The 27,471-nt window shown below is 39.6% G+C and overlaps 4 protein-coding genes across 10 annotated transcripts in view; 2 read left to right on the plus strand and 2 right to left on the minus strand.

Moving 5' to 3' along the window:
• Positions 1-511: 511 nt before the first annotated feature.
• LOC111592505 (cullin-2) lies at positions 512-4,659 on the plus strand. Of its 2 annotated transcripts, none has more exons than XM_023304731.2 (9): positions 512-665; positions 906-1,190; positions 1,539-1,769; positions 1,835-2,912; positions 2,980-3,097; positions 3,229-3,335; positions 3,405-3,773; positions 3,847-3,960; positions 4,020-4,659. In XM_023304731.2, the coding sequence occupies exons 2-9, from the start codon at positions 1,072-1,074 to the stop codon at positions 4,149-4,151; spliced, it is 2,268 nt and encodes a 755-aa protein (XP_023160499.1). In that variant the 5' UTR covers positions 512-665; positions 906-1,071; the 3' UTR covers positions 4,152-4,659. The 2 variants fall into 2 exon arrangements, with proteins under 2 accessions (XP_023160499.1, XP_023160497.1); XM_023304729.2 differs by having other exon boundaries at positions 1,011-1,190.
• Positions 4,660-7,692: 3,033 nt separating this feature from the next.
• LOC111592504 lies at positions 7,693-17,552 on the minus strand. 4 transcript variants are annotated; one of them, XM_023304728.2, is made up of 11 exons: positions 17,477-17,552; positions 13,804-14,303; positions 13,466-13,651; positions 11,948-12,113; positions 11,231-11,854; positions 10,636-11,164; positions 9,521-10,565; positions 9,323-9,450; positions 8,954-9,268; positions 8,795-8,881; positions 7,693-8,117 (listed from the first exon to the last, which is right to left on the minus strand). In XM_023304728.2, the coding sequence occupies exons 2-11, from the start codon at positions 14,028-14,030 to the stop codon at positions 7,975-7,977; spliced, it is 3,450 nt and encodes a 1,149-aa protein (XP_023160496.2). In that variant the 5' UTR covers positions 14,031-14,303; positions 17,477-17,552; the 3' UTR covers positions 7,693-7,974. The 4 variants fall into 4 exon arrangements, with proteins under 4 accessions (XP_023160496.2, XP_023160495.2, XP_030079567.1 ...); XM_023304727.2 differs by having other exon boundaries at positions 10,636-11,167; XM_030223707.1 differs by having other exon boundaries at positions 10,636-11,167; positions 17,491-17,539.
• Positions 17,553-18,597: 1,045 nt separating this feature from the next.
• On the minus strand, positions 18,598-23,122 carry LOC111592498 (elongation factor 2). The gene is made up of 5 exons (XM_023304723.2): positions 23,028-23,122; positions 22,216-22,430; positions 21,627-22,154; positions 19,926-20,622; positions 18,598-19,857 (listed from the first exon to the last, which is right to left on the minus strand). Exons 1-5 carry the CDS (start codon positions 23,028-23,030, stop codon positions 18,766-18,768), a joined length of 2,535 nt encoding a protein of 844 aa, XP_023160491.1. The 5' UTR covers positions 23,031-23,122; the 3' UTR covers positions 18,598-18,765.
• Positions 23,123-24,113: 991 nt separating this feature from the next.
• Positions 24,114-27,471, plus strand: part of LOC111592495 (protein madd-4) — an 80,088-nt gene continuing 76,730 nt past the window's right edge. For 2 of the 3 annotated variants that reach the window (XM_023304717.2, XM_023304721.2), the window contains exons 1-2: positions 24,138-24,213; positions 24,891-25,823. The gene's annotated coding sequence lies outside the window, so the exon portion shown is untranslated. Of the gene's footprint in view, positions 24,214-24,890; positions 25,824-27,471 lie in introns of all 3 variants that reach the window. The other variant, XM_030223702.1, reaches the window with a different exon arrangement.

The following is a 27,471-nucleotide window of genomic DNA, read 5'->3' on the forward strand; positions in this document are numbered from 1 at the left end:
TATAAGCATTTTTATCCATCGATTTTGTTAGCCTTACCTAAATTGTTTTTTAATGGCTTAAAGCATGACAATCAACGAAAATATGTAAGTTAAAAGCATAACGATGATTGATTAACTGTCAACCCAAAATTCCCAAAACATCTAAATTGTGTTTTTTTCATTAAAAAGTATTTGAAAATAACTAGCAAAATTAATAAAAATGAGATTATTTAGTAAATGTTTAAGTGTTGTGTTTTAAGCTATTAACAATAAATCTAACATTGCACTTTTATATAGTTTCAATAACAAAGAAAATCTGAAATCAGAAACAAACAATTAGCAAATTATAGGACAAACAAAAAGTCTAATAAATCTACATAAATATATACAGAAAAATCTCTTATTTTTACAGTGTTTTAAATTTCGCGGGCAGTAACAATTATTTAACAGCAGCTGACTGAGTAGCTAACTCGATTTGTAATGTTAATATTCAGAATGCAAAACAGTGAGTAAAATTATTGTTATCGAACTACGCTATTACAGGGTTGCATGTCAGCACTGTCATTGTCGAAATGGACTGGCAACCCTATCGCCGTAACATAAGAGTTCATTTTGGATTGTAAAAAAGTGCAAAAAAACTAAATTTTACGCATAAATAATTAGTACATAGTGTAATTAAAAAGCGCGTAAGTGCACCACACGTTGCCGTAGCAGCACATCAAGTGGCTCTTTTTTGGGGGCCAACTGCATTTATTGGTGCACCTCGAGGCCGTCGACGTCGTCGCCGTCGTCGTTGTTGCCCACATATATTTCTCTTTTTTTTTTGGCCTGGGGCCCTGCTGATTATGTCTGGTGGCAGCAACGTACGAGGGGCGACGCAATTGTACTTTATTTATAACAAAATGCGCGTTTAAAACAAATTCAAGTTGTATACGCTTGTGGCAATTTCTTGTTTATTTTCATATTGTGTTTTCAATGCTGTTGGGCCAATCCATTTTGTCCTCCACTTACCAATACCAATTCAAAAACAGTTAAGCAAACAATCCACATCCTCCCACACACACAAACACACACATACACACACCAGCAGAGATGTCGCTCAAGCCAAAAAGAGTGGAATTTGTTGATGTTTGGCCGCGCTTGCGTCGCATGGCTGAATCGGTGATAACGTTGAGACAAGTGGATCGCGCCGTCTGGAACACAAGCTTTTCGTGAGTATTTACTCCTATATATCGCATAGTGGAACAAAAACAAATAGCAAATATCAAACAAAAACCAAATATATTTGTGGCTAACAAAATTAGAATATTTATGTTGATAATTGAAATAAATGAACAGTTATCGTTCACTGTTAATCGGCTGTTATGCTGAACATAAATATTAAAATTGATAACATATAAATTGCTTGCGTTCCACTGTGCTACGCAGCATGATTTGCCAAAAACGACAAAATTTTCTTTTTGACGAGCAACATTTACATGTATATAGCATGTGCACATATTTTTAATATTTAAATTCATTTTGCACACACGCACATACACTCTTCTATATACCTCCAGCGATGTCTATACATTGTGCGTGGCACAGCCTGAACCAATGGCCGATCGACTCTATAGCGAGACAAAGCATTTCCTTGATTCTCACGTCGAGATGCTGGCCAATAAGGTGCTGGCAAAGCATGATGCTGCCAATGCCAATAACACGAATAGCAGACCAGATCTATTGCAACGCTATTATACTACCTGGATGGAATATAGTCAGGGCATTAAATATCTTCATCTACTATACATGTAAGTCGCTAGCTTAACCAATTCATTGAATATTTAATATATAGAAATTGCGTTTGGCTTTGCAGTTACTTAAACCAGCAGCACATTAAAAAGCAAAAGATCACAGATACGGAGGCAATTTATAGTAATCAGTCCAGCGATGCTGCCGAACAAATGGAAATCGGTGAGCTTGGCTTGGACATTTGGCGCATGCATATGGTCGAGTATTTGGCGGAGGAACTGGTGCGTCACATATTGGAGGGCATTGCTGCAGATCGGGCTAGCAATGGTACACTCGATTCGCATCGCGTACAGGTCATTAATGGCGTTATACACAGCTTTGTTGAGGTGCAGAATTATAAAAAGACAGGCTCATTAAAGTTGTATCAGGATTTCTTCGAAGGGCCCATGTTGCAAGCCAGTGGCACATATTATACGAACGAAGCCAACAAGCTGCTACAACGTTGCAGCGTTTCACAGTACATGCAAGAGGTTATCAAGATACTCGAATGTGAGAGTAAGAGAGCGCAAAAGTTTCTCCATGTGAGCTCGTTGACAAAGCTGCGCAAGCAATGCGAAGAGAAATTTATCAACGATCGTTTGGGCTTCATATATTCAGAGTGCCGAGACATGGTGTCGGATGAAAGGCGTCAGGATTTACGCAATATGTACATTGTACTACAGCCCATACCCGATCATCTAAAAGCTGAGCTGATACAGACCTTTCTGGAGCACATCAAAAACGAAGGGCTGGAAACGGTGTATGCCCTCAAAGGCGAGAATATACACATTGCTTTCGTTGAGAATATGCTGAAAGTGCATCACAAGTATCAGGAGCTAATTGCCGATGTCTTCGAAAATGATTCGCTATTCCTTAGCGCGCTGGACAAAGCCTGCGCCAGCGTCATCAATCGACGTCCCAGCGAACGGCAGCCATGTCGCAGCGCTGAATATGTGGCCAAATACTGTGATACACTGTTAAAGAAATCGAAAACCTGCGAAGCGGAAATCGATCAGAAACTCACAAATAATATAACCATATTCAAATACATTGAGGACAAGGATGTGTATCAAAAGTTCTACAGTAGATTGCTAGCGAAGCGTCTTATACACGAACAAAGTCAGAGTATGGATGCCGAGGAGGGCATGATAAATCGCTTGAAGGTGCGTTACAAAGATACCTTATAATTATGTATGAAATTTAATATATACGTATTTATCTGTATTACAGCAAGCCTGCGGCTATGAATTCACCAATAAACTGCATCGCATGTTCACGGACATTTCGGTCTCCACAGATTTGAACAATAAGTTCAATAATCATTTAAAGGACAACGAAATTGATCTGGGTATGACAGCGCATTACATTCTATAGTAGATTATGTTAGAAGTATTTGTCTCTGATTTTTGAACAGTTTTCAAAAGCTGTAATGAGTCTATAACAAATTAATTTATATTTTATTTTAATGTATTATTACAGGTATAAATCTGTCAATTAAAGTGCTGCAGGCGGGCGCTTGGCCGTTAGGCTCGACGCAGGTTATACCATTTGCAGTGCCCCAGGAATTCGAAAAGTCCATCAAAATGGTGAGTTGGAAATTGACGATTTGTGAATGTTAATTTAAAAGTATTCAAAAATGTTCTTTTTTTATTTAGTTTGAGGACTATTATCACAATTTATTCAGCGGTCGCAAGCTAACCTGGCTGCATCATATGTGCCATGGCGAACTGAAGCTAAGCCACCTTAAGAAGTCCTACATTGTGACTATGCAAACGTACCAAATGGCGATAATGTTGCTTTTCGAGACCTGCGATAAGCTCAGTTGTCGAGAGATACAGAATACGTTGGAATTAAATGATGAAACGTTTCAGAAGCATATGCAGCCGATGATTGAGTCCAAATTGCTAAATGCCAACTCAGAGAATCTCTCGGGTGATACGCGCATCGAATTGAATTTCGATTATACCAATAAGCGTACGAAATTTAAGATTAGCTCGGCGTTACAAAAAGAAACACCACAGGAGGTCGGTGTAAAGATGTCAACAAGCCTACCTTATAGATAATGTGTGGATTAATGCTTTCAATTGTATCATTTAGGTGGAGCACACGATTAACTCGGTGGATGAGGATCGTAAATTGTTTTTGCAGGCCGCCATTGTGCGTATTATGAAGGCGCGCAAGGTCTTGAAGCACAATGCTCTCATACAAGAGGTATGTCAACGAATCTGATATATAAATATGAACTAATCGCATTCGTCTTCTATCGACAGGTACTCTCCTTATCGAAAGTTAGCTTTACGCCTAATATCGCAATGATAAAAAAATGCGTTGAATCGTTAATTGACAAACAATATATTGAGCGTACGGCTAACTCTGGGGACGAGTATAGCTATATGGCTTAGACTGCAGATGGCTCGGACGGCTAATTAGAGATTATTACAAAAGAAAATGCGAGAGGAAAAGAAAAAGAAACAAAACAAAATAAAACAAAACAAAGCAAAACAAAAAATAAAATCTTCACTAATTGAATTCACAATGCACAACAAACCAAACTACATATATATAATTGTAATACCTTGTAATACATTATACCAAGGCATATTTTGTTAAATCTTTTTAAAATTTATGACACGCATTACAACGGCAGCATCCGCTACAATAACAACAATTACAACTATAGTATCTCTTCTGCTAAACAATAATTTTAACCTACAGGACTGTCTAAGCAATTCAATTGATATCTTTAAGGTAATGCTATCAATAATTGTTTGCTTCTGTTTTTTTTTTTTGTTTTTTTTTTTAACCATTAACCCAATCAATCCTAAAACTAAAGGCGTATAAGATGTGCGCATTACTGATACTTTTAGTTAGTTTATTTAGTTTTTTAATAATTATTTCGTTTGTGGCGCGTGTGTTGTTTTCTTTAAAAAAAAAAAACATCTTCGTCTTTAACATAAATGAATATTTATTTGGTATACTCACAACGTAAATTGCGAGCAAATGTGTAATAAAAAGAAAACAAAAGAAACCCATATGAAAATTGTATTTACGATTTTGAATTAAATTTGCTGTTACATTAGCAACTAAACTATTGTTAATACTATATACCTCCCTAAAGGGTGTGTTTTCACTTTTAAATTAAGGATTAGCTTTCACTTACCTTTAAATACTTCTCAAAATCTTCAAAGCGTTGCGAATTTCAATTCAATCTATGTCTATATGTCTATATATCACTGAAAAGATTTCGTATCTAGATTAACTTTTCAATTCTAATTGATTAAGATATGTGTTGCCATGGCCATATTCCATTTAGGTAGCTAATAGATCTGGTCTGCTATTCGTGTTATTGGCATTGGCAGCATCATGCTTTGCCAGTATCAAGGAAATGCTTTGTCTCGCTATAGAGTCGATCGGCTATTGGTTCCGACTGTGCCACGCACAATGTATAGACATCGCTGGAGGTATATTAAAGGTGTATGTGCGTGCGTGTTTAAATCAGTTTAAATATATTAAACTATGTGCATATACCGTGTACATGTACATGTTGCCGTCAAAAAGAAAATATTCGTTTTTGGCAAATCATTTATATGTTATCAATATTAATATTTAAGAGGAGTACAACATAGAACCCGATTAACCCTTTCTGTTCATTTCAATTCTCAATGTTAATTTTAAAAGTCTAACTACTAATTTTATGTGTTTTTATTTTCATTTTATTTTTGGTATTTTTGAGTTTAAGTTTTCGTCGTGCTTGTTGTAAGAATGTGTAATAAACAAACAAAAAGTTCTATTTGCGACTTTTAATTACTATTGTTAATACTTTATACTTTTTTAAATGGTAATTTGTTATAATTTTTCATCTACAATTAGAAATTAGCTTTCACTTACCACATTCATGCCTTGCAACCTTGCAATAAAACACAATTTTACTTTAATATTTTTCAAAATTTTCAATGCTATTTTTATTTCATTTCATTAATTGTTAAATTTTATATATATATAAATAATATATATATATATATTTTTTTTTAAAATTCATTTGTTCTTGCTAAAAAATTATATCATTTGCTTTGCTCTGTCTGTGCTTAACTTGTTTTTCATAGCTCTTTATTCATATGTGTGTGTGTGTGTGAATTGTTATTGTAATTTGTCATTGTTATTATTATATGTTTATTTTTCTATATATATTTTGTTATATGTGTGTTCCATTTAAGCAGTTAGTTTTTCATGTCTAGCCGAGCGTGTGAGAATGAACATTTTATATAGAGTTTTATTTTGTTGGGAGCGTTTGGTTTAGTTAGTGCTTTAGAAATGTTGCTCAAATGTAGGATGTGTCGAAAGGTCTATAAGAAAAAACATCTCTAAAAAACAAACGACTTTTTAGTACTTCAGCTCGTTCTATAAATATCAACTTTGGGTCAGATATTCAATTTCGATTTTTGAGGATAAATATCTATATATATATATTTAGATATATATATATAAAAGTACCCAAATGTAAATTTTACTTTCGTCTTTGTTTTTTTTTAAGTACTTTTATTTTTTTTATTCCTTCTGTTAGTTTTTTTATTATTTTTTTTTTTTCAATTTTCACACTACTTTTCTAAAAAATATATTCAATAATATTAATACAAATAATTGTACATACAATAATATTAATTATAATAAATACCAACTTGCTATAGCATAATATATAATAATTCGTTAATAATACTTTTCAACTGGCTCTCCCTCTCTCTCTTTACTTAACTTTCCTTATGAGGGGCAGGGCAGGGCAGGGCGGGGCGGGCGCCTATGCTCATAAAATGTTTTTTTTTGTTATATTTGGCCACTTTGCTTTCTCAGTGTGTTAATAAAAAATACATATTTGTTTATATATTTCATCATTTTCTGCCCACCTCTTGTTTTTCATATATTTAATGACTAGTAAACGTTTACAGTTGTTTTATTTGTTTTCTGCTTTTCATTGCGGGTTTTTCTTTTCTTTTCTTTTCTTTTGGAATTACAAAAAGCAAAATGCTGCCTGGTAAAGTTCTATTGAGCATTTTTTCTTGTATTTAACTTTTAGGTTTTTCTTATTCGTTTTTCGTTTTTTAAATTGTATGAAAAATTTTGGAAATCGTATTATCAAAGATTCTTTGAAATTTGGAGGGCGTTTCGGCTATTCTAGTCTCTCAAAATTTCGAAATACAATTTTATTGTAAGATATCATATTTTTTTGCTTTAAAATATTAGCTTGGAGCGGCGCTCTAGCCGAAGTTAGGCTGGCTCAGAGATGACCCTCCAGCGTCCGAAGGAAGCCCATAAAAAGAGTAGCTTCATGTATATAAATCGAACATCATAATATAAAGTAAGTTATGCTGCCTGTGGAGCCCTAAACGGCTCAGTTATACTCCAAACTATGCATATAGAGTTTTCATATACTATATATAAATTCAGTGCTGTATAATAATTATTCTTTTGTTTTTGCTTTTATAAATTTTCGTTTCATAATTTTTGTTATTTTTTTATTTTTTATTTTTTATTTTTTTGCTCATCGTTGCGTGCGTTTTTATTGTGTGTTTCGGCCATGGAATTGTTTGCAGGTTCAAAAGACGGGACTACTCTCTCGATATAGATTTTATTGCTGATAGGTATATATATTTCTCTGCTGATCTGGTCTGTTGTGGCATTTCCAAAATTTTTGTTTTTAAACATTTCATTTACATTTTATTTATTTTTTTTTTTTTTCTTTTTTCAGTCTTTACGATTCACGGCTTTGTGCATTTTTGAATTACTCAGTTTTTCGCCTTATTATATGACCGATATAGTTGTATACATATACATAGATATATATATATATATATATATGTTAGATATACATATATATATAAAAATTGCTTGCATATTGAGTGCAATTTTTCAAGGTGAGCGAACTACAATCGAATGAGCGTGCGAAAATCTTTCGAATCGTATGCGCGTGATTGAAATTGATGGCTGAGCAGGTGAGTTTCGGGTTATAATACATATATATATATATATGTGTGTGTGTTCATATAGAGGTGCGGTTATTATCAACGTTCTTTAAAAACATATACATGTACATATATATGAGTGTGTGTGTGTGCATATCCAAAGTAGTTGGATTAGCTGGGATGTTGGGGCAGTGTTTTGGCTTCGTTCGTAAACAAGTTGACATTTGGTATATAATTTGTTGTTGTTGTTGTTGTTGTTGTTTTGGCTGCTCTATTGATCCAGCGAGGCGGTTTTCGTGCGCTTCCACAGCGTCTTGAAGAGGCCCTTCTTTTTGGCCTTGGGCGTGGCACCGACAGCAGCAACGGCGGCAGTGTCCTTGCTGCGACTGCTGCTCTCCTTGCGCTTGGTGGAACCTACAGAATAAGAAAGAGACTTTAAATATATAATCTTATATATATAATATATTGAAATGTATTATGTTATATTCGCAAGATCTATGTCATAGCAGTCAATTGATTGAATGGCATTAGCTTGCATCGATCTCCGATCAGACTTAACATTTCAATCACTTCATGAGATGTTTATAGGGATTGATAAAATATTGATCCCAATATTGCTTACAATGCTTATAAGATATATTTACATTGTTATTATTTCATTAAAATTTAAGTAAGAAACTGTTTGAGAAATTGTAATTGCTCTATTCATGTTTTATAACTAATATATATGAAGAGCTCTGCTTAGTTAGCGCACAGCTATGAAAGAGTTTGTGGAATCATAATCGACTCTATGGACATTTTTGCCTTGCCAAAGCCACAATTGGCTTGGCTTATAGAAAGCAACTCGTTTAGTTATTAACAATTTGTTGTACATTTTTTTGAAATTTTATATAAAAATTCTTTGAATTTAAAATCCTTCTCATTGGACTTGATTTATATGAAGAGTTAAGCGAGTTACAGTTCTGCTATTTCTTCAGCTTAATTGAGTGAACTTTTAGGCTAACAACAGATTTGGCCTGGTCTATATGAAGTGCTCTGTTTTATCATCTTGTATTATAGCTGCCTTGGCCCAGCTGTAAACATCTGCTCACCAGTTTCAAATTCATAGGCATGCTTGCTATTGCTGTCATCCATGGGCAGATCACTGTAGGCCTTGTGCTTGCGCTCCTTGTTGTGCTCTAGCAAAGTAAACAGAGAGGAAGAGAGAGGGAGGGTAAGTCAATGGCATGCTTAGCCAGCTGCACACTTACTCTTCTTGGTGATTAGCAAGCTGGTGACACGACGTAGCGCTTCGCGCGGCGACTTGTTCAAGAAGGAGGGCGTCAGATTGGGCGGCAGGGTGAGCGGCTTGCGGGATTGACCCGTGCCGGACATGCCAGCCGGATTGTCCCAGACGCGCACCGAGGCCAAGCGATCAATGTTCTCCGTGGAAGCGGGACGCATGTTGCGCTGCTTGGGATACCAGCCGCGTGCTGGAGCGCCAGTCATGCGCAGCATTTCATTGGAGGCTAAGGCGTGATTGATCGAACGCTGACGGCAGATTTGAGCGGTGCCATAGGCGCCAGCTAAAGCAAGAGCCATGGTTATTGAGATGCAGCCATTCATCGTGGCACACTTACCGCCTATGCCCAGGATGGAGTTGCCCATATTGATGCTATTCGATGTGCTGGAACGTGGCGCTGTGCGGGAGCCACTCACAGGAATGGGATCATTTTGGCGACGATATGGCGTACGTGGTATGTCACAGCTGCGACAAAGGCAAGAAAATCATATGTGAATTGGGATCGGGTAGGCATTACAGGGTATGGGCAGCTCACCCTCTGGCAAAGATTGGCGTTTCAGGAAGACTACATGAGGTTTGCAGGCGATGCTCTTCGCGCGGCGACTGCTTCAAGCTGCGCTTGGTGCCATAGTTGATATAGCGTCGCTGATAGGAGCCCGTGCCGGCCACAGAGCCGCCATCGCAGGAGCCGATGGTGCCCATCGGCGGCTGTGGCAGCGGCGGCATGCCGCCCAAGCCAGTGGGCGTGGTGATGCCACTGCCGCTGCTATAGCCAAACAATTTGGGCGATCTCTTGCGATACTGTGAATCAATGCTCCACGATTTCATCGTGTTCAACGAATGACCCGCACGGTGTGGCGGCACGGCTGGCGCCAATGGTGGACCTGGCAAGCCGTCGACAAAGCTATTCGATTGATGTGCCGGTGCTGGCGGCGCCGGCAGCTCATCGTTGAAATGACGCACTGCAGCCACGTTGTCGCGACTGCGTCGCGTATGGCTATTGCTGCTATGCACCGCAGCGCCCGAGGCAGTGGCGTGCACCTCGACCACGGTGGTGCCACGATTGGCAGTGGCTGCCGTTGTTGCAGCTGCTGGCAGCTCGAGTGGCTTGCGTGGCTCCACCGGCGACGGCGGCAATGGCGCATCATAGTCGAACATGTCCGGATTGGAGCTGGGCGGCGACGGTGGCAACGGGCCAAAGCCGATGTTCTGCGATAACAGCATCTCTTTCGCGCTCTCCGACTTATGCACGCCCGGACGGAACTCCAGCACACGTTTGGCATGCAGCTCCGCAGCAGCAGCAGCAGCGGCAGCAGCAGCGGCGGCGGCGGCAGCAGCAGCAGTCGTAGCAGCAGCACCAGTGGCAGCTCCACCTCCAGTAACTGCAGCAGCTCCACTGCTGCAGCCATTCGCCTGAATCAGCTGGCCAGGCAGCGGTATATCGCCACGCAGCAGCGCGCTGATATTGTGCTCGATCTGCTTGAGCGGCGCACAGCCGTAGCTAAAGTCAGACTCCTCGTCCTCCTCCAAGGTAGGCGCCAGATCTGTGTGAGGCGTGGTCGCTGTCGAGACGCGTTGTTCTGGAAGACAGATTAGGAGCAAGTTAAGAGTGCTCTAGTGTAGATGTGCTCGACTAGGGAATACCCTTACCACTTCCATTATAGCCGTACAGCTCGTAGCCGTTGCCATTGAGACGCGCCTCGTCAAACTCCTCGCTGCTGGAGGTGTTGTCCGGCATGGATTCGGCGCTGAGACGCTTCTCCGTCAACATGGCCGTCTTGCTCTTGATCGGCTTATTGATCAGATGCTCGGTGGCCTCGGCTATATCCAAGGAGAGCGCAGCTCTGTGTGCCGCTGCCATTTCCAGGCCACGTCGCGTTTGCGCCGCTGCCGCTTCGCACTCTTTGTAGATGAAATTGATTTCGGCGGGCGCCGGTGGCGGTGGCAACGGCGTCGATTCACTGGGCTCGCTGTCGCTCGTATAGAACTCGTTGCTAATGGCGCCGGCGCCGAGGGAGCTGCGCGGCGGCTTTGGTATGCAGAAAATGTCAGCGGCACGTGGCGGCTTCTTGCCCGTGGAGCGGCGTATGACAAAGGTGCCCTTGCCCAGCATGCTCTGTTCGTTGTAGGCGAAACTCTTGTTGAAATCAGCCAGATTGTTATCCTGCTGCTGCTGCTGCTGCTAAGTAAATGCGAAGGGAGAGATTAGCTTTTGCTGCTGGCAGTCGAACTGCAGTTCTCTCACCTTTTTGACGGCTGTCGAATTTGATTTCTTTGCGCTGCCGCTGGACTTCTTTTTATTGCTCTTGAAGTGTATCTCCCAGGCGACGCCGTTCTGCTTGACGGGCGTTAGGTCTGTCGAGATGGTTGACTCCTCCAAGGAATCCTCGGAATAGTCGTCCAGTTGCTGCTGTTTGGCCGTGGCCACGTTCATATTGGACGCCGCCGGCGAGGCCTCGCCGCTGGACGTGTGCTGCGAGCCCGACGAGGAGCTGGAGCTAATAGAATGTGGATTCAGCATGTGGCACACAGCCTTGTGCTTCTCCACCAAACGCTTGCCGCGCCCACCGTCGCCACTCGCCTTGGCCGATGGCCCTGGATAGATGGTCACAGGATGCTCGTTCAGCATTGGCTCCGGCAACTTGGCCAGATTGCCGCGCAGCACGGCATTGTGCACCGCGCTGATGTCTATGCCCAGCACATTGCGCTCCCCATTGCAGCTGCCGGTGCGTGTGGCTGTCGCCTCCAGACCATTCGACGAGCTGCACGTCGAGGTGGCAGTCAAATTTGAGGCACGTGCACCACAACAGGGCAGACTCGAGTAGTTGGAGCTGGTGGCTGGCGTCGAATTGGCGCTACGTGCCTTGGGCTAAAGGTAAAGAGTGCATTAATTGAATTTTCATCAGCTATATATATATATATGTATATATATATTTATGTGTGTGTGTGTGTGTGTGCTCACCAGCGTTGTCTGTATGAGCGGCGTTGTCGCTTCCTGGCTGCTGTGCTCCGCCTCGGATAATTTGGTTAGATTCTCAGCGGTGCCATCAACCTCGTTGAAGCTGCCCTCGGGCACGGTGTCCGTGCTGGGTGTTTGTGGCACATCCTCCGAGTCCTTTTTAGACATGCTGCACATACAAAAATAACAGAAGCATTTTGTTTTAGAAGCTCTATTAACATTTTTGGGCAGTTTATTAAGGAATGTTTCAATAGAGTGGGCAGAGGATATGTGCTTAAAAATATGTAATTAATTGAAAATGAAATTGAATTGAAAATTAGTTATGATTGGCATTGATTATCACAGTTTTATGAGCTCTCTCTTTACAGCTACTAAAGTTAAGATTCAGCTGGAAAATACTATAACTGATATAGCAGAAGAGGCGGGAAACTTGGAAGCCGAAGATCAAAAATTACTGATAGACAAACCTAAGCCTATTATATATATTATTTATTTATTATTATTATATGTATTTGCATTAAAACGACTTTTACTGTTGACCTTCTCCATAGATTTACCTTATATTTTAAAGCTTTGCAGCTAGAACTCCAAAATTTGATAGTTTCCTTTGAGTTTGACTAAAAATTACTAAACTGTTTTAGGAAGGTGAACAGGTATTATGCAGTCGACTGCCAGATTCTTACTTGTTTGAGCTTGTTTCATGCAGTTATTGGCTTTAATATAATAGTCAACAAAAGTTAGCATTTTTTTAAATTCCTTGAGAAAATCAATTTTTTTTAAGTTTAAATTTTCTAAAGATTGTTTTAACAGCTTTTAGAAACTTTATAAGTTAAGATAATAATAAATAAATAAAATATTTAAAAAAATATATATATTAAAAATATTTAAGAATTTTGGAATTTCTTTTAAAATATAAAATGTTTTAATTAAAAATAATTTTTTTTTAATTTTTTTTTTTTTAATTATGCAATGTTTTTTAGTTTCTAAAAAACATAGCTCAATCATTCATATATTTACTAACTATATATAATAAATTTATAAAATATATATAATAAATTTGCACTAAGTTCAAATTTATTTTTAAATTAAATTTTTAATGTTTTTAAGTTTCTAAAAACCATAGCTCAATATATAATCACTCATATATATACTAACTATATATATATATTAAATTTATAAAATATATATAATAAATCTGGCCTAAGTTCAAATTTAATTTTTTATACATTATCAAATATTTTTTTTTTGGTTAAGATATTTGTCTTGGCTTTCCTTATATAGCCGCCCATAGCTCATAATCTGCATTTTCTTTCAAATTTTAAAGAAATAATATTGAAAATAGAGACAAACTGTATCTGCTGTATGCGAAGCATGCTAATCTCTTGAGTTAAGAAAAAACTACTTTGATACTAGAGTCTGCAGTTCCTAAGACACTCATGGACTGGGGGGGTTAGCCTAAGCATAAAGTGAATAATGTTAAGGTCTATACTGAAATAGACTGTTTAGCTCTGTATAACTCACTTTTTGCGACTCAGACTCATGTAGCCATCGTCTTCTGATTGATTCTCGCCGCTGTTGCAATGCAGTGCTGCCGGCTTGGTGGTTGCCTCTTCGAACTCCGATATGATATCATCCAGCACTTTGATGGGCTCCGGTATATCGTCCATGGAGATGGGCTCCAGTGAATGCGGCTGCAGCGAATCGTTGCTAAAATCGAAATGAAAATGTAATTAGGCTATGCTCGTGGCGGCTTGACTGTTGCAAAGAGTCATCAACTCGCTCTCTCAGTCGCCCTCTCTCTCTCGCTTTGTATGTTGTTCACAATTTGATTTTAATTTCATTTAGAGCTTGCGACATACTTTTGCTTTTGTTGGTCGTTGTCCCCATCCAAAGCATCCAGAGCTGCGGGCTCTAACTCGGACATGTTGTTGGCTGCAATCGCAGTCGCTGTTGCTGCCGCTGCCGCTGCTGCTGCTGCTGCTGTCGCTGGCTCTGCTGCCGCCTCTGTCTCCGCCGTATCCGCCTCCAGTTCCAACGCCTCCACAGAATCGCGTGCTGTGCCACACGATTCAGGTGTTGTCTCCATTATGCGATTTTCATTGAAACCAACTGCAACTTTTTTCTTTTTCTTTTTCTTTTTACTTTTTTGTGAGTTATTTTTTGTTGCTGTTGCTTTTTCTTGTATTTCGTTGATTATGAAAATGTAATCAATGCGCCCACAGTCGCTGTCGCTGCCTCAGTCGACGTCGGCGTCGACGGCCGCTGCTCGTCTTTGTTGTCGGCTGTTTCAATTTTCATCTATGCAATGTGTGAAAGTGATTGGCGTTTTTTTCAGCTCATTAAATTCGTCATTCAAATGCTAAGAGGGAGAGACAGAGAGAGAGAGAGATGGCACGATTAAAGCGGGTGGGAAAATTAGGTTTTTTTGTTTTTGTTTCTTGCTTAAATAATCAAAATGTTGTAAATGCTGCTGTAGTTGGCCGTAAGCGGCTTAAGTTGTTCGTGTTTTGTTGCGCTCTGCGAAAGTTCAATAAATATTTAATATCGATAATATTTAATATTGATTTTGCGTAACGTGCAATTAGATTTCGTTTGGGGCTTCGAGAACGAACGGATATTAGTTTGATGCGCTTGAATAAATCCGTTATTTAATAGGATAATTGAATGTGTGGCTGAGGCTTGACTCTAAGCCACATAAGGCACTTTGATGAGAGATACAGTGAAGGCTGCTTAGAGTGAACTCAGAAAAATTGCATTAAATCATTCAATTTCGATTGCAAATTTTCTTTGTGTATCAAATTAGTCCGATTTTAAATGCCTATGTAAATTTACAGTAAAAACTTGATAGAGCGAAAAGCTGACAAATTTTTTATAATAATATATATATATTTTTGTAATTTATGTTAAATTTTCAATTTAAGAGTATTATTTCAATTAGCGAACATTTGGTTTTCATTGTACAGTGAAATCCGCTTAGAGCGAACTTTAACAAAGGCCAAGAAATTTCAAATTTTAATATTAATTTCATTTAAATTTATATTAAATTTGGGAGTATTTTTTAAGTTTTTTTTTTTAATTTTACAGTAAACACTCCGTAAAGCGCACAATTGACAACTGTTATTGATTGCAATATAAAGTTTCTTTAAAAACATTTATTTTATAAATTTATTTCCTATTTAAAATTTACTTTTTAATAAATAATCTGAAAACTTGTTTTCAATGTACAGTAAAAGCTGCTTAGAGTGCACATCTGGTAAATTTGTTCTCTTGACATATTTTTTGTTTAATAGGGGCCAAAAATTTATTAAGCACAAAGATAAAATTTAGTTTTTCCATTAAGAAAGCTCAGTAATGAGCAAAAATTAGCTACTTAGGTAATTAGCATACTTTTTCCGACAAACTTTACTAATAGAAGCCATAAGTTTTTTCTATCACCAGAATCTGAAAGAAACGTCTATGGTGAGACTTTTTGAAGGCAGAATTGGGTGGAGAACAGATTATAGAAAAAGGAAGTGTTAATAGCTCGAAACTTTATAATATTTTATACAAAAAAATAAATTTTTTTTATTTGATTTGCTTTAAATGAGAAATTATAATTAAACAAGAATTTTTTAATGCAAGACTACTAAAGGACTGTATACATATATATATATACATATTTATATAAAAGTAATAAATAAAAGTAATCTTTTTGTATCGAATATCTAAGGATTTAAAAGATATTCCAATTGGAAAATAATAAAACTGGATGAATATTTTATAGAGCATAAATGAATATGTGCTCACATAGGGACTTCATATAGATATTTTATGCACAAATTTCAATACAATTCCCTTCAATTGATATCCACTCAACAGTGCTTTCACTGTATCATAAAGAAAAACTTTTTTTGCTTTACTGAAAAGGCGAGCCACTAAAGACTTTCCCAAAATTTCCCATAATGAATATATTGACAATTTCAATTTCAATTTCTTAAGAAACTTTCCAACTTTCGCAACACGCTGCCAAAAGCCAATTAAAATTTGTTTCGTTAAACTAAACAACAAATTTTTTGCATTGATTTTTCACGTAGAGTCTGTGCCCCCACAGTGAAGCTAAAGGAGGTGTGAAAAATGGTGGAAAACTATTCTGTGTGTGAAAACTATTCTCGTTCCTCGTTTCCTGCAAAGACTTTTCGCCCCCCGTCCCTCCCCACACACACACTCATTGCCTACAATTTACTCTTAACTCCTTTGCATTGCGTTTCCTATCTTCATTCATATTTTCTATACACTTTGTAGAGAGGAGTTTTATATATGTGGAGCTCAGGCGCACTCACACTGGCTCACACACACACACACACGCTCACGGACATAGCGACAGATTAGCCTGCCTGCTCGCCCACTGCTACACATACATATACAAGATATATTATATTCCGCTATACATAAACAACTCACTCACACACACACATATATATATCACACACAAACACACACACACACAGGCACGCACGTTGCTTTTGTCTTTGCGCAAAAATAGAAAAAACTTTTGCGTTGGCTGCCCCAAAAACGCATTTCAAACGGATGCAGCAAACAAAGTACAAAAAACGGTTAAAAATAATAGAAAAGTTTGCAATTTTTAAGTTTCAAATTTCATTTCCGCTCTTATCGGTAGCTGTCCATAAAGCCAGTTCCAATTCGAATTTCAAACTTCAGCTGCAGCCACCTACACACTTACAAACGCACACATAGACAGACAGCGCAAAGCTCCAACTTTGTCTAACTGTAAAATATACTGCGGCGACGCTGGCGTCGCTGCCTTTGCCTCTTGCCTTTTACTTTACTGAATGAAGTTGCCTGGCGTCGACGTCGTCGTCGTCGTTGTCGCAGGGAGTCTGGCATCGATTTTTTCATATGCAGACGCACACACTCACACACACACACTCCAACCCACACACACACACACACATTTAGCATCAGCATTTGGTTTGTTTTTTATGCTGGCAACGCATAATAATTACAGTTAAAAGCTTTTACTGCCAAAAGGTCAAATCAAAAATCTTCCAATTGGAAATGTTGCTAAATATAGCAAATATGCCGCGCGCGTATGCGTGTGCAAGAGCGAGATAGCCAACAAGCCCAAATGCGGGGCTGACGTTTGTAATGACAGACGTAGCGGCGGCAGCGACGTCGACGGCGGCTTTTGAGACGATGACAAAAACAGACGGCGACTTCCGAGAACAAGAGAATTCTATTCGCATTTAGCAATTTGCTTATGAATTACATACAATTCCACCTACACACATGAACACACACATGCACACGTACACACGTAGAATGACACAGGCACAGACACCTATACTGTGTATGAACGTAAGTTACTTTTGTTGTTGGTTCCGCTCGTTTGGCAAACGAATTCAGCAAATTGTTGACTATTTTTGCAATATTTAATTCGATTAATTTCGAATTTGAATTTTAAACACAGCACAGACCGCAAACCACACGTACACACAGACAAATCGAAACACACACATACACGCGCTCATATACCTATTAAAATTTACAAAAATATTGCAATGCGATGTGATGCGCCAAGCAACTGCTCAAACACGTCTGCTTGCCTCGAACACCGAAACACGACTGAGCCGCAGAGAGAAGCCAATTGGCTACTCTATGCTGTTACTGTATCTGGTGGATGTTATTCACTTACTATTTTACTTGTTGTTGTTGCTTATACCTCAAGCTCCGCACACAAAGAGCGCAAACAAAGAGCAAGCTCTCATAAGCTAGCATTACATTGGATTGTACTTGTGCGTGATCCAATGATCTGCCAATATTGGCTCTCTTCGCAGACAATACTGCCTGTCTGTTAACATAGCTATGATTGTTAAAATCATTTTAGCTGGGATTGCAATTTAATAGTTTTTTCTTTACATTAGTACACTCTTTATTAGCAGAGGGTAAAATCATTAGATTTAGCTAGATTCGGGCAGCCATACAAAAGCAGAGAGTGCAATAGGAGAGACCGTACGCGCATTGGTGTGGGAGTTTTTGTTTGGGTTGCAATTGCGCGCGCTCTCTCTCTCTCTCTTGCCCATTCTCTCGGTCGGTGCCACCCCATACCGAGCTGCTACTGCTGCTGTTGTTTTTGTTTGCCAAACGCCGCATGTCGCCCATTTGTTGTAATCATTAACATTGATTGGCTTTGTGTGCTTTGCTTTGTGATTTTGCACTTGGCCACGCGGCGTGCATCACGAACAAAAACAATAAAAGCCAAAATACAACCCCCACGTTGCAATTTTCAATGCGGTAACTACAGCTGTTACAGCTATAACAGAATAGTGTTGTTCAATTTAGCTAGTTCAGGAGGGGTGGCTGAATCCCAGCTGCTTTTGGCTAACTTAGTGAGTTGTCAATGGCAATGTTAACGTACATTCAAATTTCTCTAGCCTTAACAGCGCTGCTAAAACGTGATCTTTGTTGACAGCAACCAAACTAGTTGCTTTCAGCTTCGTTTTCAATTGGATTGGACCCCTTTTTGTTTTCTGTTTTCTATTTTTGTTCGAGCACATTTTAAGTGTGCTCTCCATGTATGTATTTGTTTTTTGTTTTATATAAACTTAAGTATAATCATTTACTTGATTTATTTTGTTGTTGTTGTTTACTGTTATACAATTAATAATCATCAAAATTTCTTTAAATGTTGTGTGTGTTTTTTAAACGCTGCCAGCGGCCACAGCTGTTGATGTTGTTTTTGCTGTTGTTTCTGCATCTTTGATCGTTCCACCTGCTTCATAGGTTAGGCAGCTGCAGCCCTCTGTCCCCCAAGTTGGAGTCGCTTACAATTTGTCCAAATATTGCGACAGATCGGGCAGACCCTCCTTGAGACCCTTACGCTTACGGGTATCCTGGACAATCTGGTAGGGCTTGCTGGATGGCTCGCACGGATCACCGGGCAGCACCTGCCAATGGTCGAACACGCACTGTGGGAAGGCCTGGCCGCCAGTGTTGGAGCGCAGATCGGCGGTGAAGCCGAACGACTCGTTGACAGGCAGATAAGCCTTGACAACGAACATGGGGGTGCCTACGACCTGGTTCTCCTCGAACACATGGCCACGACGCCTGTTCAGCACACCGTAGATGCCACCAACAGCAACCTCAGGGCACTGAATCTCGCACAGATAGACGGGCTCCATCAGACGAGGACCGGCTGTGATGGCAGCGGCGTACAGGCAACGACGGGTGGTGGGAATGATTTGGCCACCGCCGCGATGGATAGCGTCAGCGTGTAGGGTGACGTCATAGATGTTGAAGCGCACACCACGCAGATTCTCATCGGCCATGATACCCTCCTTGGAGGCCCACTGGAAGCCAGCGACAACGGAATCCTTGATTTCATTAAGGTATTGCACGGATTTGGTGCAGTCGAGAATGAAGTTGGGGCCGGTACCATCGGGGCCAAAGCACCAGATCTTACGGGCTTCAGTCACATCATAGTCGTACTTCTCGGCCAGATAACGGGCGCGCACCTTGAAATCATCCTTGGAGCTAACTTCACCGCTATCAATATCTTCGGGCAGACCATCGGGCATAGGCAGAGCCTTCATGAGCAGACGGTTGTGCTTGTTGGGCGACTTGGACAAGCACATCTGGGTGGATTCCTCGGAAACGGTCTCGCGATAAGACACCACGGGATCGGATTTCTTCAGTGGGATGCAAGCGTGATCCTCCTCCAAATCCTTAAGGCAAATCTCCAAATGCAATTCACCGGCACCGGCAATGATGTGCTCGCCAGATTCTTCAATGATGCACTGCACCATAGGATCAGACTTGGCCAAACGCTTCAGACCCTCCACCAGTTTGGGCAAATCGGCTGGGTTCTTGGGCTCCACGGCAACGCGCACCACAGGCGACACGGAGAACTTCATTACCTGAAGAATTGAGAAAACAAAATTTCATATTACTATGACTTTCGTTAGGAGATTTGATTATCTATTACCTTCATGTTGTGGGCATCCTTGAAGGTAGTGATGGTACCGGTCTTAACCAGGAACTGATCTACACCGACCAGACCGCAAATGTTGCCCGATGGCACATCCTCAATAGCCTCCACATAACGACCCATCATCAGAATGGTACGCTGAATGGCCTTCTCGTACAGATCCTCCTTCTTGCCGGGCGTGTAGTTGGGGCCCATGATGCGGCACTTCTGGCCTGTGGCCACCTTGCCGGAGAACACACGGCCAAAGGCATAGAAACGTCCCTTATCGGAGGTCGGTACCATCTTGGAGATGTACATCATCAATGGACCGTCGGGATCGCAGTTCTTGACAGCGATGGCAGCCTCATCATCATGAGGACCCTCGTACAGCATCTCCATACGGTACTTCTGGGCAACCACGGGCGATGGCAAGTGGATGGCAATCATCTGAAGCAGGGCCTCACCGGCTGGCAGCCAGGTGCGCATCACGGTCTTCAACAGAGCCTTGCCATCCTTGTCCTTATCCTCGTGCTTGAGTGTAACACCGATCTTCTCCAGCAGCGTGCTGATCTCCTCCTTCTTGTAGTTCATGATGGCATCGAACACCTTGTAGATGGGGTCGAGAATGTACATGCAGAAAGAGCGCTTGTTGTCCACCTCCTTTTGCTTCTGCCATTTCTTGGTCTTGGCATTGAAGAAGTTCTCACCCCACAGACTACAAAACGAAATTGACACAAATAGAAATTGAGTTACGATGATTTTTAGGGATCACTATTTCTACGAGGATTTAATTAACTATATAAATGTGATCGAATCAATTATGAATGACATATTATCTTATCTATTTCCACATTCAGGCATGATTGTTTACTCGGATATCCATTTTTTTTTTTTTCAGGGGAAATGTTTATTTTATTTCGTGTATGGTTTCTATATTTGCTTTGAACTATTTTTTTTTGTTAAATATTTTTTTCACATCATTTCCCTCTTCATTACACAAACAAATTTTCTCACCTTATATCTTTTTCAATTGTCTGGTTCTTAATTTAATTTAATTTTCTCTTATTTATATAATTATTTTCATGATTCTACACCTCAACACGATCGTCTGCGTCTACCATAATCAAAATACATAGTTGCTAATTGCTATGCGATGCCTTCTAGGGGCAGAGGAAGAATGACGTCATACAAAAGTGTTGCCATTCGAGCCATTGAATATTTTTTATGAACATATCATTTTTCCGAGAAATAAAAAACGAGGGCATTACGAAGAAAAGCACAACGAATCTATATCATAGACATAACACATTATATATGCATGTTTTTTCAAAGATTTTATGCAATCTACTGTGCTATGAAAACATTAAATTGAAACTAAATATATATATATATATGGATTTATGAGTTGAAATGGACTATAGATATCAAAATTCAATATATAGTAGATATAAATATATAATTTGTCGAGTCGCTGCCTTAGCAAATGCACCGTTGGAACATTAGGAAAGCGGTTCCGGTGTAGCGTTTCAGCTGCGTCTTCTAATTTGATCTGCTTTTATTTTTTTTTTGCACTTGTGGCGCCATCAGCACGCGCGGTTCTAGCGAAACTGCCACGCCCCTTTGCAAGGTTGTGACAGTCCAAAAGAAGTCGCACGCTCAGCGTCACACGTTTTGTGCTAAAAGCATGTGTGAGCGTATATAATAGAAGGGAATGCTTACCGGTTCATTAGCTTGACAACATCAATCTTGAACTTCTCGGAGTACATCTCAGAGAACTGCTTGAGGGTGAAGGCCCAGCCGTGGAGACCGGAACCGAAACCGACTGAACCCTTGCTGGGGTCCACACGGACCTCACCCATTGGACCGCCATCGTCGTTGTAGGTGGCAATGATGACGTTCACGTTCTCGACGATGCGCTGGAAAGTCTGGTACAGCTCTTCGGCATCCAATTGCAGCTCCAACAGAGCGCGATCCATCTTGTTCATGAACAGAATGGGCTTAATACGCTCGGCAATAGCTTGACGGAGCACGGTTTCCGTTTGCACGCACACACCGGAAACACAGTCCACAACAACGAGGGCACCATCGGTAACACGGAGAGCGGCTGTCACCTCAGATGAAAAATCAACGTGACCGGGTGAATCGATCAGATTGATCAAGAAACCCTTGCATTCCTTTTCACGCTGATCGGCTTGCGTGATGAACACCAAATCCTTATCCTCAACCTCGAAGTACATGGAAATGGCACTGCAATTAATTTATATTGGATTTAAGAGCGTGCCTGATTGCAGAGTTTAATGCGTCTTACGTTGACTTAATGGTAATACAACGCTCCTGCTCATCCTTGCGGGTATCGGTGAAACGGGTCTCACCAGCCTTGGCACCGGCAATGATACCAGCCTTGGACACAAGGGAATCGGTCAAAGTGGATTTGCCATGATCGACGTGAGCGATGACAGACATGTTGCGTATATTACGCTTCTTGTCCATCAGGCCACGGATTTCGTCGACGGTGAAGTTGACCTAAAAACAGCATCAGGAGAAAAAGAGAAAGTCATCAGAGTTGTAAATAAGTCCATGTGTAAGCTGTCAGAGCAGCTTAACTGCTATTAAAAATGGCGTTGAATGCTTATACAAATGCTCGCTTATACATACACACACACACACATACTGAGATACCTGCACATATTTAGCTCAGGCGATGTTAAATTTTGTGAGGTTAGAATAGAACCCGAAAACCACTTGCGTTGACTATTGCTTGCAAAACAATTTGATTGGTTTTTTTTAGATCTATATATATAATCACTTACACTGATGCATTAAGCAAACATCTGGTCTCATCTTATGACCTGTTTTCTGTACTTTTTCTTTTTGTAATAGTTGCATACGTCATTGTGACGGCCCCTTGAGCTATTTTCTTTGTCTTGCATTTCACCACTACCTCTCACACACGCAAACACACACACAGTGGCAGACAATGTCACGTCTACAATTTTTACATATTTCTGCATGATTTTATACACTTGTCTGCCACACACATGCACAAAATTTCGATGCACTTGACTGCGGCATTTTACTATCCTGCATTTGTTGCAATTATTTGACATTATTGGCACCTACCATTTTGGATGTTTATTGATTTGCGTGGATCAACTTTAAAAACACTACACGCCTGCACTGGCGTATCGACAGGAAAGAACGGGCAACGTCGCTCTGCTAGAGACGCGACGGTCGACGTTGATTGATATCGATAGTATCGATTAGCTGCTAGTATCAATCGATACGCGGTCGTAATATATCAATATATTCCTCTTAAAAAATGCAACCATGTGAATAGAAAACTGTATGCATATAGTTTGCGCGGAATCGTAATAAAAATTTAAATATATAGATATTTGACTTGTGGAAATTTGTGCCTGGGGCCTACGATTTTGAAAATACTGGATTTTCATTGACATTTAACACTGGGGAGTGTGTATTATTGTTATAGGAAAATACTAAATTTTTATATACATATGTTCATGTTGTTCCACATGCATGTAGTATGCTATCTCTTTCGTTTCTCATAGCAATTATCTTTTTAGGTTTGATGAAATTTGGTAACAACGCTTTCGTAATGAGAATAATTATCATTTGTTTAGGATTTATAGATATTGATCAACTTTAGGAAAATCATATTTACAATGGCATAAACCGTTTTTCCAGCCTAATTGGTCAATTTGTCTGGGCTTTTAATCGCTTTTCCTTCAAATTGTTTGACATGCGTGAAGAGAACAGAACATTTTCGGCCTCACCCACGCAGGAAAAGCAACAAAACTTGTTGAGTCATGATTGACTATTGTCTGTCTGTTAACAACTACAGTTATAATATAAATATAAATATTTCTCATACATTTGGTTTCATGCAACATGCTGCGTAACAGCATTGTATAGCAACATGTAAAAATGTTGCACAACTAAAACTCACCTCGGTGACTCTAAAACTGTATCAAGCCAACTCAAACATGTGCGAACACAACTTGTATGAGCTGCAGCTTAATTCCACTCAAACCAGTTGCTGCAACATTGCTGACACTCACAGCAATCACAAAAACAGGCTTCGGCTCGTATGCAATGCGTCACGTTGCAGCAACAATGTTGTCGCAACATCATTGGCTATGCCCACTGGCTGGCCGTTCGGGCACATCCGATGCGGCCGGCCGAACAGTTTTCAAGTGATTTTCTGTGCGTACGGTCTGTGCTAACGGTAAAATTGAAGCTCTGCTTTCAATAAGGGGCACACACATTCGTGCGTTTTATTGTTGCTGTGCGTAGTCTATGTGTGCGTGTGTGTTGCATGCTAAGGATGCACCAAAGTGCATAATAAATGAATAAATAAATAAAAGCTATAGATTTTATTAAAAATTAAATATAATTAAGCAAAGCGTGTGCTCATAATTCCAATTGGACTTGCCTACAAATAAGAGTGATAATGCTGCAAGCTAGCAGAGGAAACTTGTAAGGATCAGTTTAGGAAATCGAAGAGAGTTTTTTAAGAGCGAAAATTATTTATTTGATAGTGCTAATGAAGGAATATTGTAATTGCAGTAAATGGGTACTGTAGTTAATATAAATATTTTTGGGATCATGCAACAAATAAAAATATTAAAAATAAATAAAAATAAAAAGTAGAATTCTTATACAAAATATTTAAAGAAAATTGAAAATAATCAAAAGTAAATTTAGAACTAATTAATAATTATTTATAACAAATACGAATAGCTCCAAGAAATAAATATTAGAACTTGTTTATAAGCCATTTATCATATAAAGGAAAAGAGAAAAATTCCCAGCAGCGTTTAAGACTTTTTAATTAGTCCAATTAGTCCAGTTGAATTATGAGTACAAGCAAGTCCAACTGAACGCTTACAACATAAACAGAAAATAAAAACAAAACAAATTTAAAGCAAGATTTTAATTTTAACCAAATATCAAATTTTAAAGCGCATAAAACAAACTGGAAAATTGGCTTTTTGTGATTTATTAGCCACAACAAATTTTCAGACTCAAAGAAAAAGTTTCGACTCCTTTGATCTCGGACCAAACAAGGATAAAACAATAAAAAATAATTATTATAAATACACGGAGAAGAGAAATGGGCTAGAAACCGTTAAGCTCCGCAACGTTTGCACCGTTGATCGCAACGCTCAACTTTTGTCGCGTTTCTTATTAGAAAATCCCTTTACGCGTTCGCTGCGTTGCAGCCAAAAAAGAGAAGCTGAAAAGCAGTCTCAACAGAGAGCAAGAGGAAGAGCGACAACAACAACAACATACACCAAAAAATTGCACGTTTTTAAAAGTTTTCTACGCTCTTCTTTTACTCCTTTTTTTTGCCAACGTGTCCTACGCTGCAAACAAAGTAAAAGTTAGAGCGAAAGTTAGCGGAAAGTGCGGCAAAAATAAAGCAACAACAACAATCGAAACAACTGCACAGCGCGCAAGTTTAATTCGATTTTAGTGTGTAACAATCAGTGCGAAAAGCGCCAAGCAGCGGCAGCGCAGCAGCCGCAGCAGCAACAACAACAAAAAACCACAAACAACAAAAGCGCAGCACACCAAAATAAAAGAAAAAAAAAATTTGCAGCGTCGCCGTCGCTACCTTTTCGCTTGCATACATGAGAGCTTGCATTTGTGCAGTTGTGTGTGCGCGCGCGTAAGAGTGTTTGTGTTTATGTGTGTGTATGTAGGAGTGAGCGGAAGAACAGTAAAAGTGGATTAGCAGCAGCAACAGCAGACGCCATTGCCGCCGGCAGCGCAGTTAGTGTTAAATTTTGTGCTGCAACTGCCACTGCGACTGCAACAGCGACAGCGACTGAGACGCTCTTTTGGATTTAATGCGAAGCGCTTAGCGTGTTAGTCTTTCAACTCGTGACTGTTGTAAGTTGCCCGGCTTTTGGCCTGTTTTTTTTGTTGTTGCTCTTTTGTTCGCACTCTTTTTTTTGGTGTGTGCCATTTTCTTTGCTTAATTGTAATTAATTTTAAGTTAAGAGCGCTGTGGTCACTGCTGAGATTTTTATTTAATAGCTGCGTTTTAATTCTATTTGAACGCGTCTTGACACGTTCCTTTCGAGTGTGTCTGTGTGAAGCAAAGGGATAGAAACAGAGAGCATAGAATAAGAAGAGTAAAATGAGCATGAGTTTACATAGCAGCTGTATGCATTGAATGTGTGTGTGACTGTTGTTTTGCATGTGAAATAGAATGAGATAAATATTTGTAAATTTACATAGCACAGCTTAAGGGGAAGTATTTGGATTGCATTTGCCTTAAGCAACCAAAGCTTTTTGCTGCATATTTTTATGCAAACAATTTAGTCTCAAACTTGAAATTTTTATTTATAAAATTTAGTAAGAGCAACGTCTCTTTCTGCACAACCTATGATAATCCTCAGCTTAGCTAACAAATGCTAGAATAAAAAACATTAACGAACGACCGCAGGACGCTGCCTCGCAATCAGTTCCAATTGAATGTGAACGATGTTCCCATTTACCGTTGCAAATGTAACACGCTCGCTGCCGTGCACTTTGCACAATGAGAAAAGATGAAGAGTAGAGGACAAGACGCAATGACAGCTGAAAGCAAAGAGAAAGAGAGAGAGAGTGAGAGTGGGGGCCAAGGCAACGTCAGGCCTTTGCACACATAACAGTAAAAGAAAGAGGAAGAGAGAAAGAAGAAGAGATGGAAAGGCTGTGACATTCTGTAGCAAAATGACATTCCCACATTGTGTGCGCTTCCTTCAACTTCCTGGCGGCCAGTCCTTGTCTGGCACGTCTGCCAGTGTGACCGTCTGTCCGGCAGTCGTTGACTTTTGCATACACTTTAGCCATACGCTATACATTAAGTGAAGACGAGTATATAGGCTTGAGAGTTTTATAAATATAACATAATAAATTTTATTTCTTGTTACTACAAAATATATATTTCAATTATGTAACACACATTTTTGGTAAAAGCTAAATTTTGAGTTATTATTATTTTTAGTTTTAGTTTTTAGGTTCCTTTTCTCAAGTTTCCATCATTAAACAGTATGTATCGGATTAAAACTTCTGCAAAAGAACATTGCGCAGTCGGTGCCTATTTGTTTAGGCATTCTCATACTGAAATTTGCAGCAATTTCAATGAAATTCGCATTTAAAATACTTAAATATTTTATAATTTACTTAAAAAGTCGACGTAGACGAGCGACATAATGCGCCCATTGTGTGCGAAAATTTCTATAAAGAACTCTGACAATATATCTACGCTTGTGTGTGTGTATGTATGCCTCTCAGATTAGCTGCCTTTATTAAGCTGTATGTATGACAGGCAGAGAATAGGAAGCGCGTGTGTGGGTGTGGAGTAAGAGGTCTCTAGATACAGTACTCACAGTTTATGACGATTTCGATTGGGCTCAAGCAGCTGCTATATTTATGCGTTTATTGGGGTCCAAGGCGTTTGTTTTCTCAGCTCAAAAAAGTTGAAAATAAACAAACGTAAATCGTAAAGAGCTTTAAGTGCGTGTATAAAGCTTTTAGATGTTTCCAAGTG

This window comes from Drosophila hydei, unplaced genomic scaffold (genome assembly GCF_003285905.1).
Source record: "Drosophila hydei strain 15085-1641.00,03,60 unplaced genomic scaffold, DhydRS2 tig00000253-arrow-arrow-pilon, whole genome shotgun sequence".
NCBI lineage: Eukaryota > Metazoa > Arthropoda > Insecta > Diptera > Drosophilidae > Drosophila > Drosophila hydei.

Coding starts and splice junctions, on each gene's coding strand:
- LOC111592505 (XM_023304731.2), top strand. CDS start 1,072: ATGTCGCTCAAGCCAAAAAGAGTGGAATTTGTTGATGTTTGGCCGCGC. Junction 1,770..1,834: donor TATCTTCATCTACTATACAT/GTAAGTCGCTAG, acceptor TTGGCTTTGCAG/TTACTTAAACCAGCAGCACA. Junction 3,098..3,228: donor GGACAACGAAATTGATCTGG/GTATGACAGCGC, acceptor GTATTATTACAG/GTATAAATCTGTCAATTAAA.
- LOC111592504 (XM_023304727.2), bottom strand. CDS start 14,030: ATGGAGACAACACCTGAATCGTGTGGCACAGCACGCGATTCTGTGGAG. Junction 13,652..13,803: donor AACGACCAACAAAAGCAAAA/GTATGTCGCAAG, acceptor TTTCGATTTTAG/CAACGATTCGCTGCAGCCGC. Junction 9,269..9,322: donor CTCCATCCTGGGCATAGGCG/GTAAGTGTGCCA, acceptor CTCTTGCTTTAG/CTGGCGCCTATGGCACCGCT.
- LOC111592498 (XM_023304723.2), bottom strand. Junction 20,623..21,626: donor GTTGTCAAGCTAATGAACCG/GTAAGCATTCCC, acceptor TTCGTTTTGTAG/TCTGTGGGGTGAGAACTTCT. Junction 19,858..19,925: donor AGGATGCCCACAACATGAAG/GTAATAGATAAT, acceptor TCAATTCTTCAG/GTAATGAAGTTCTCCGTGTC.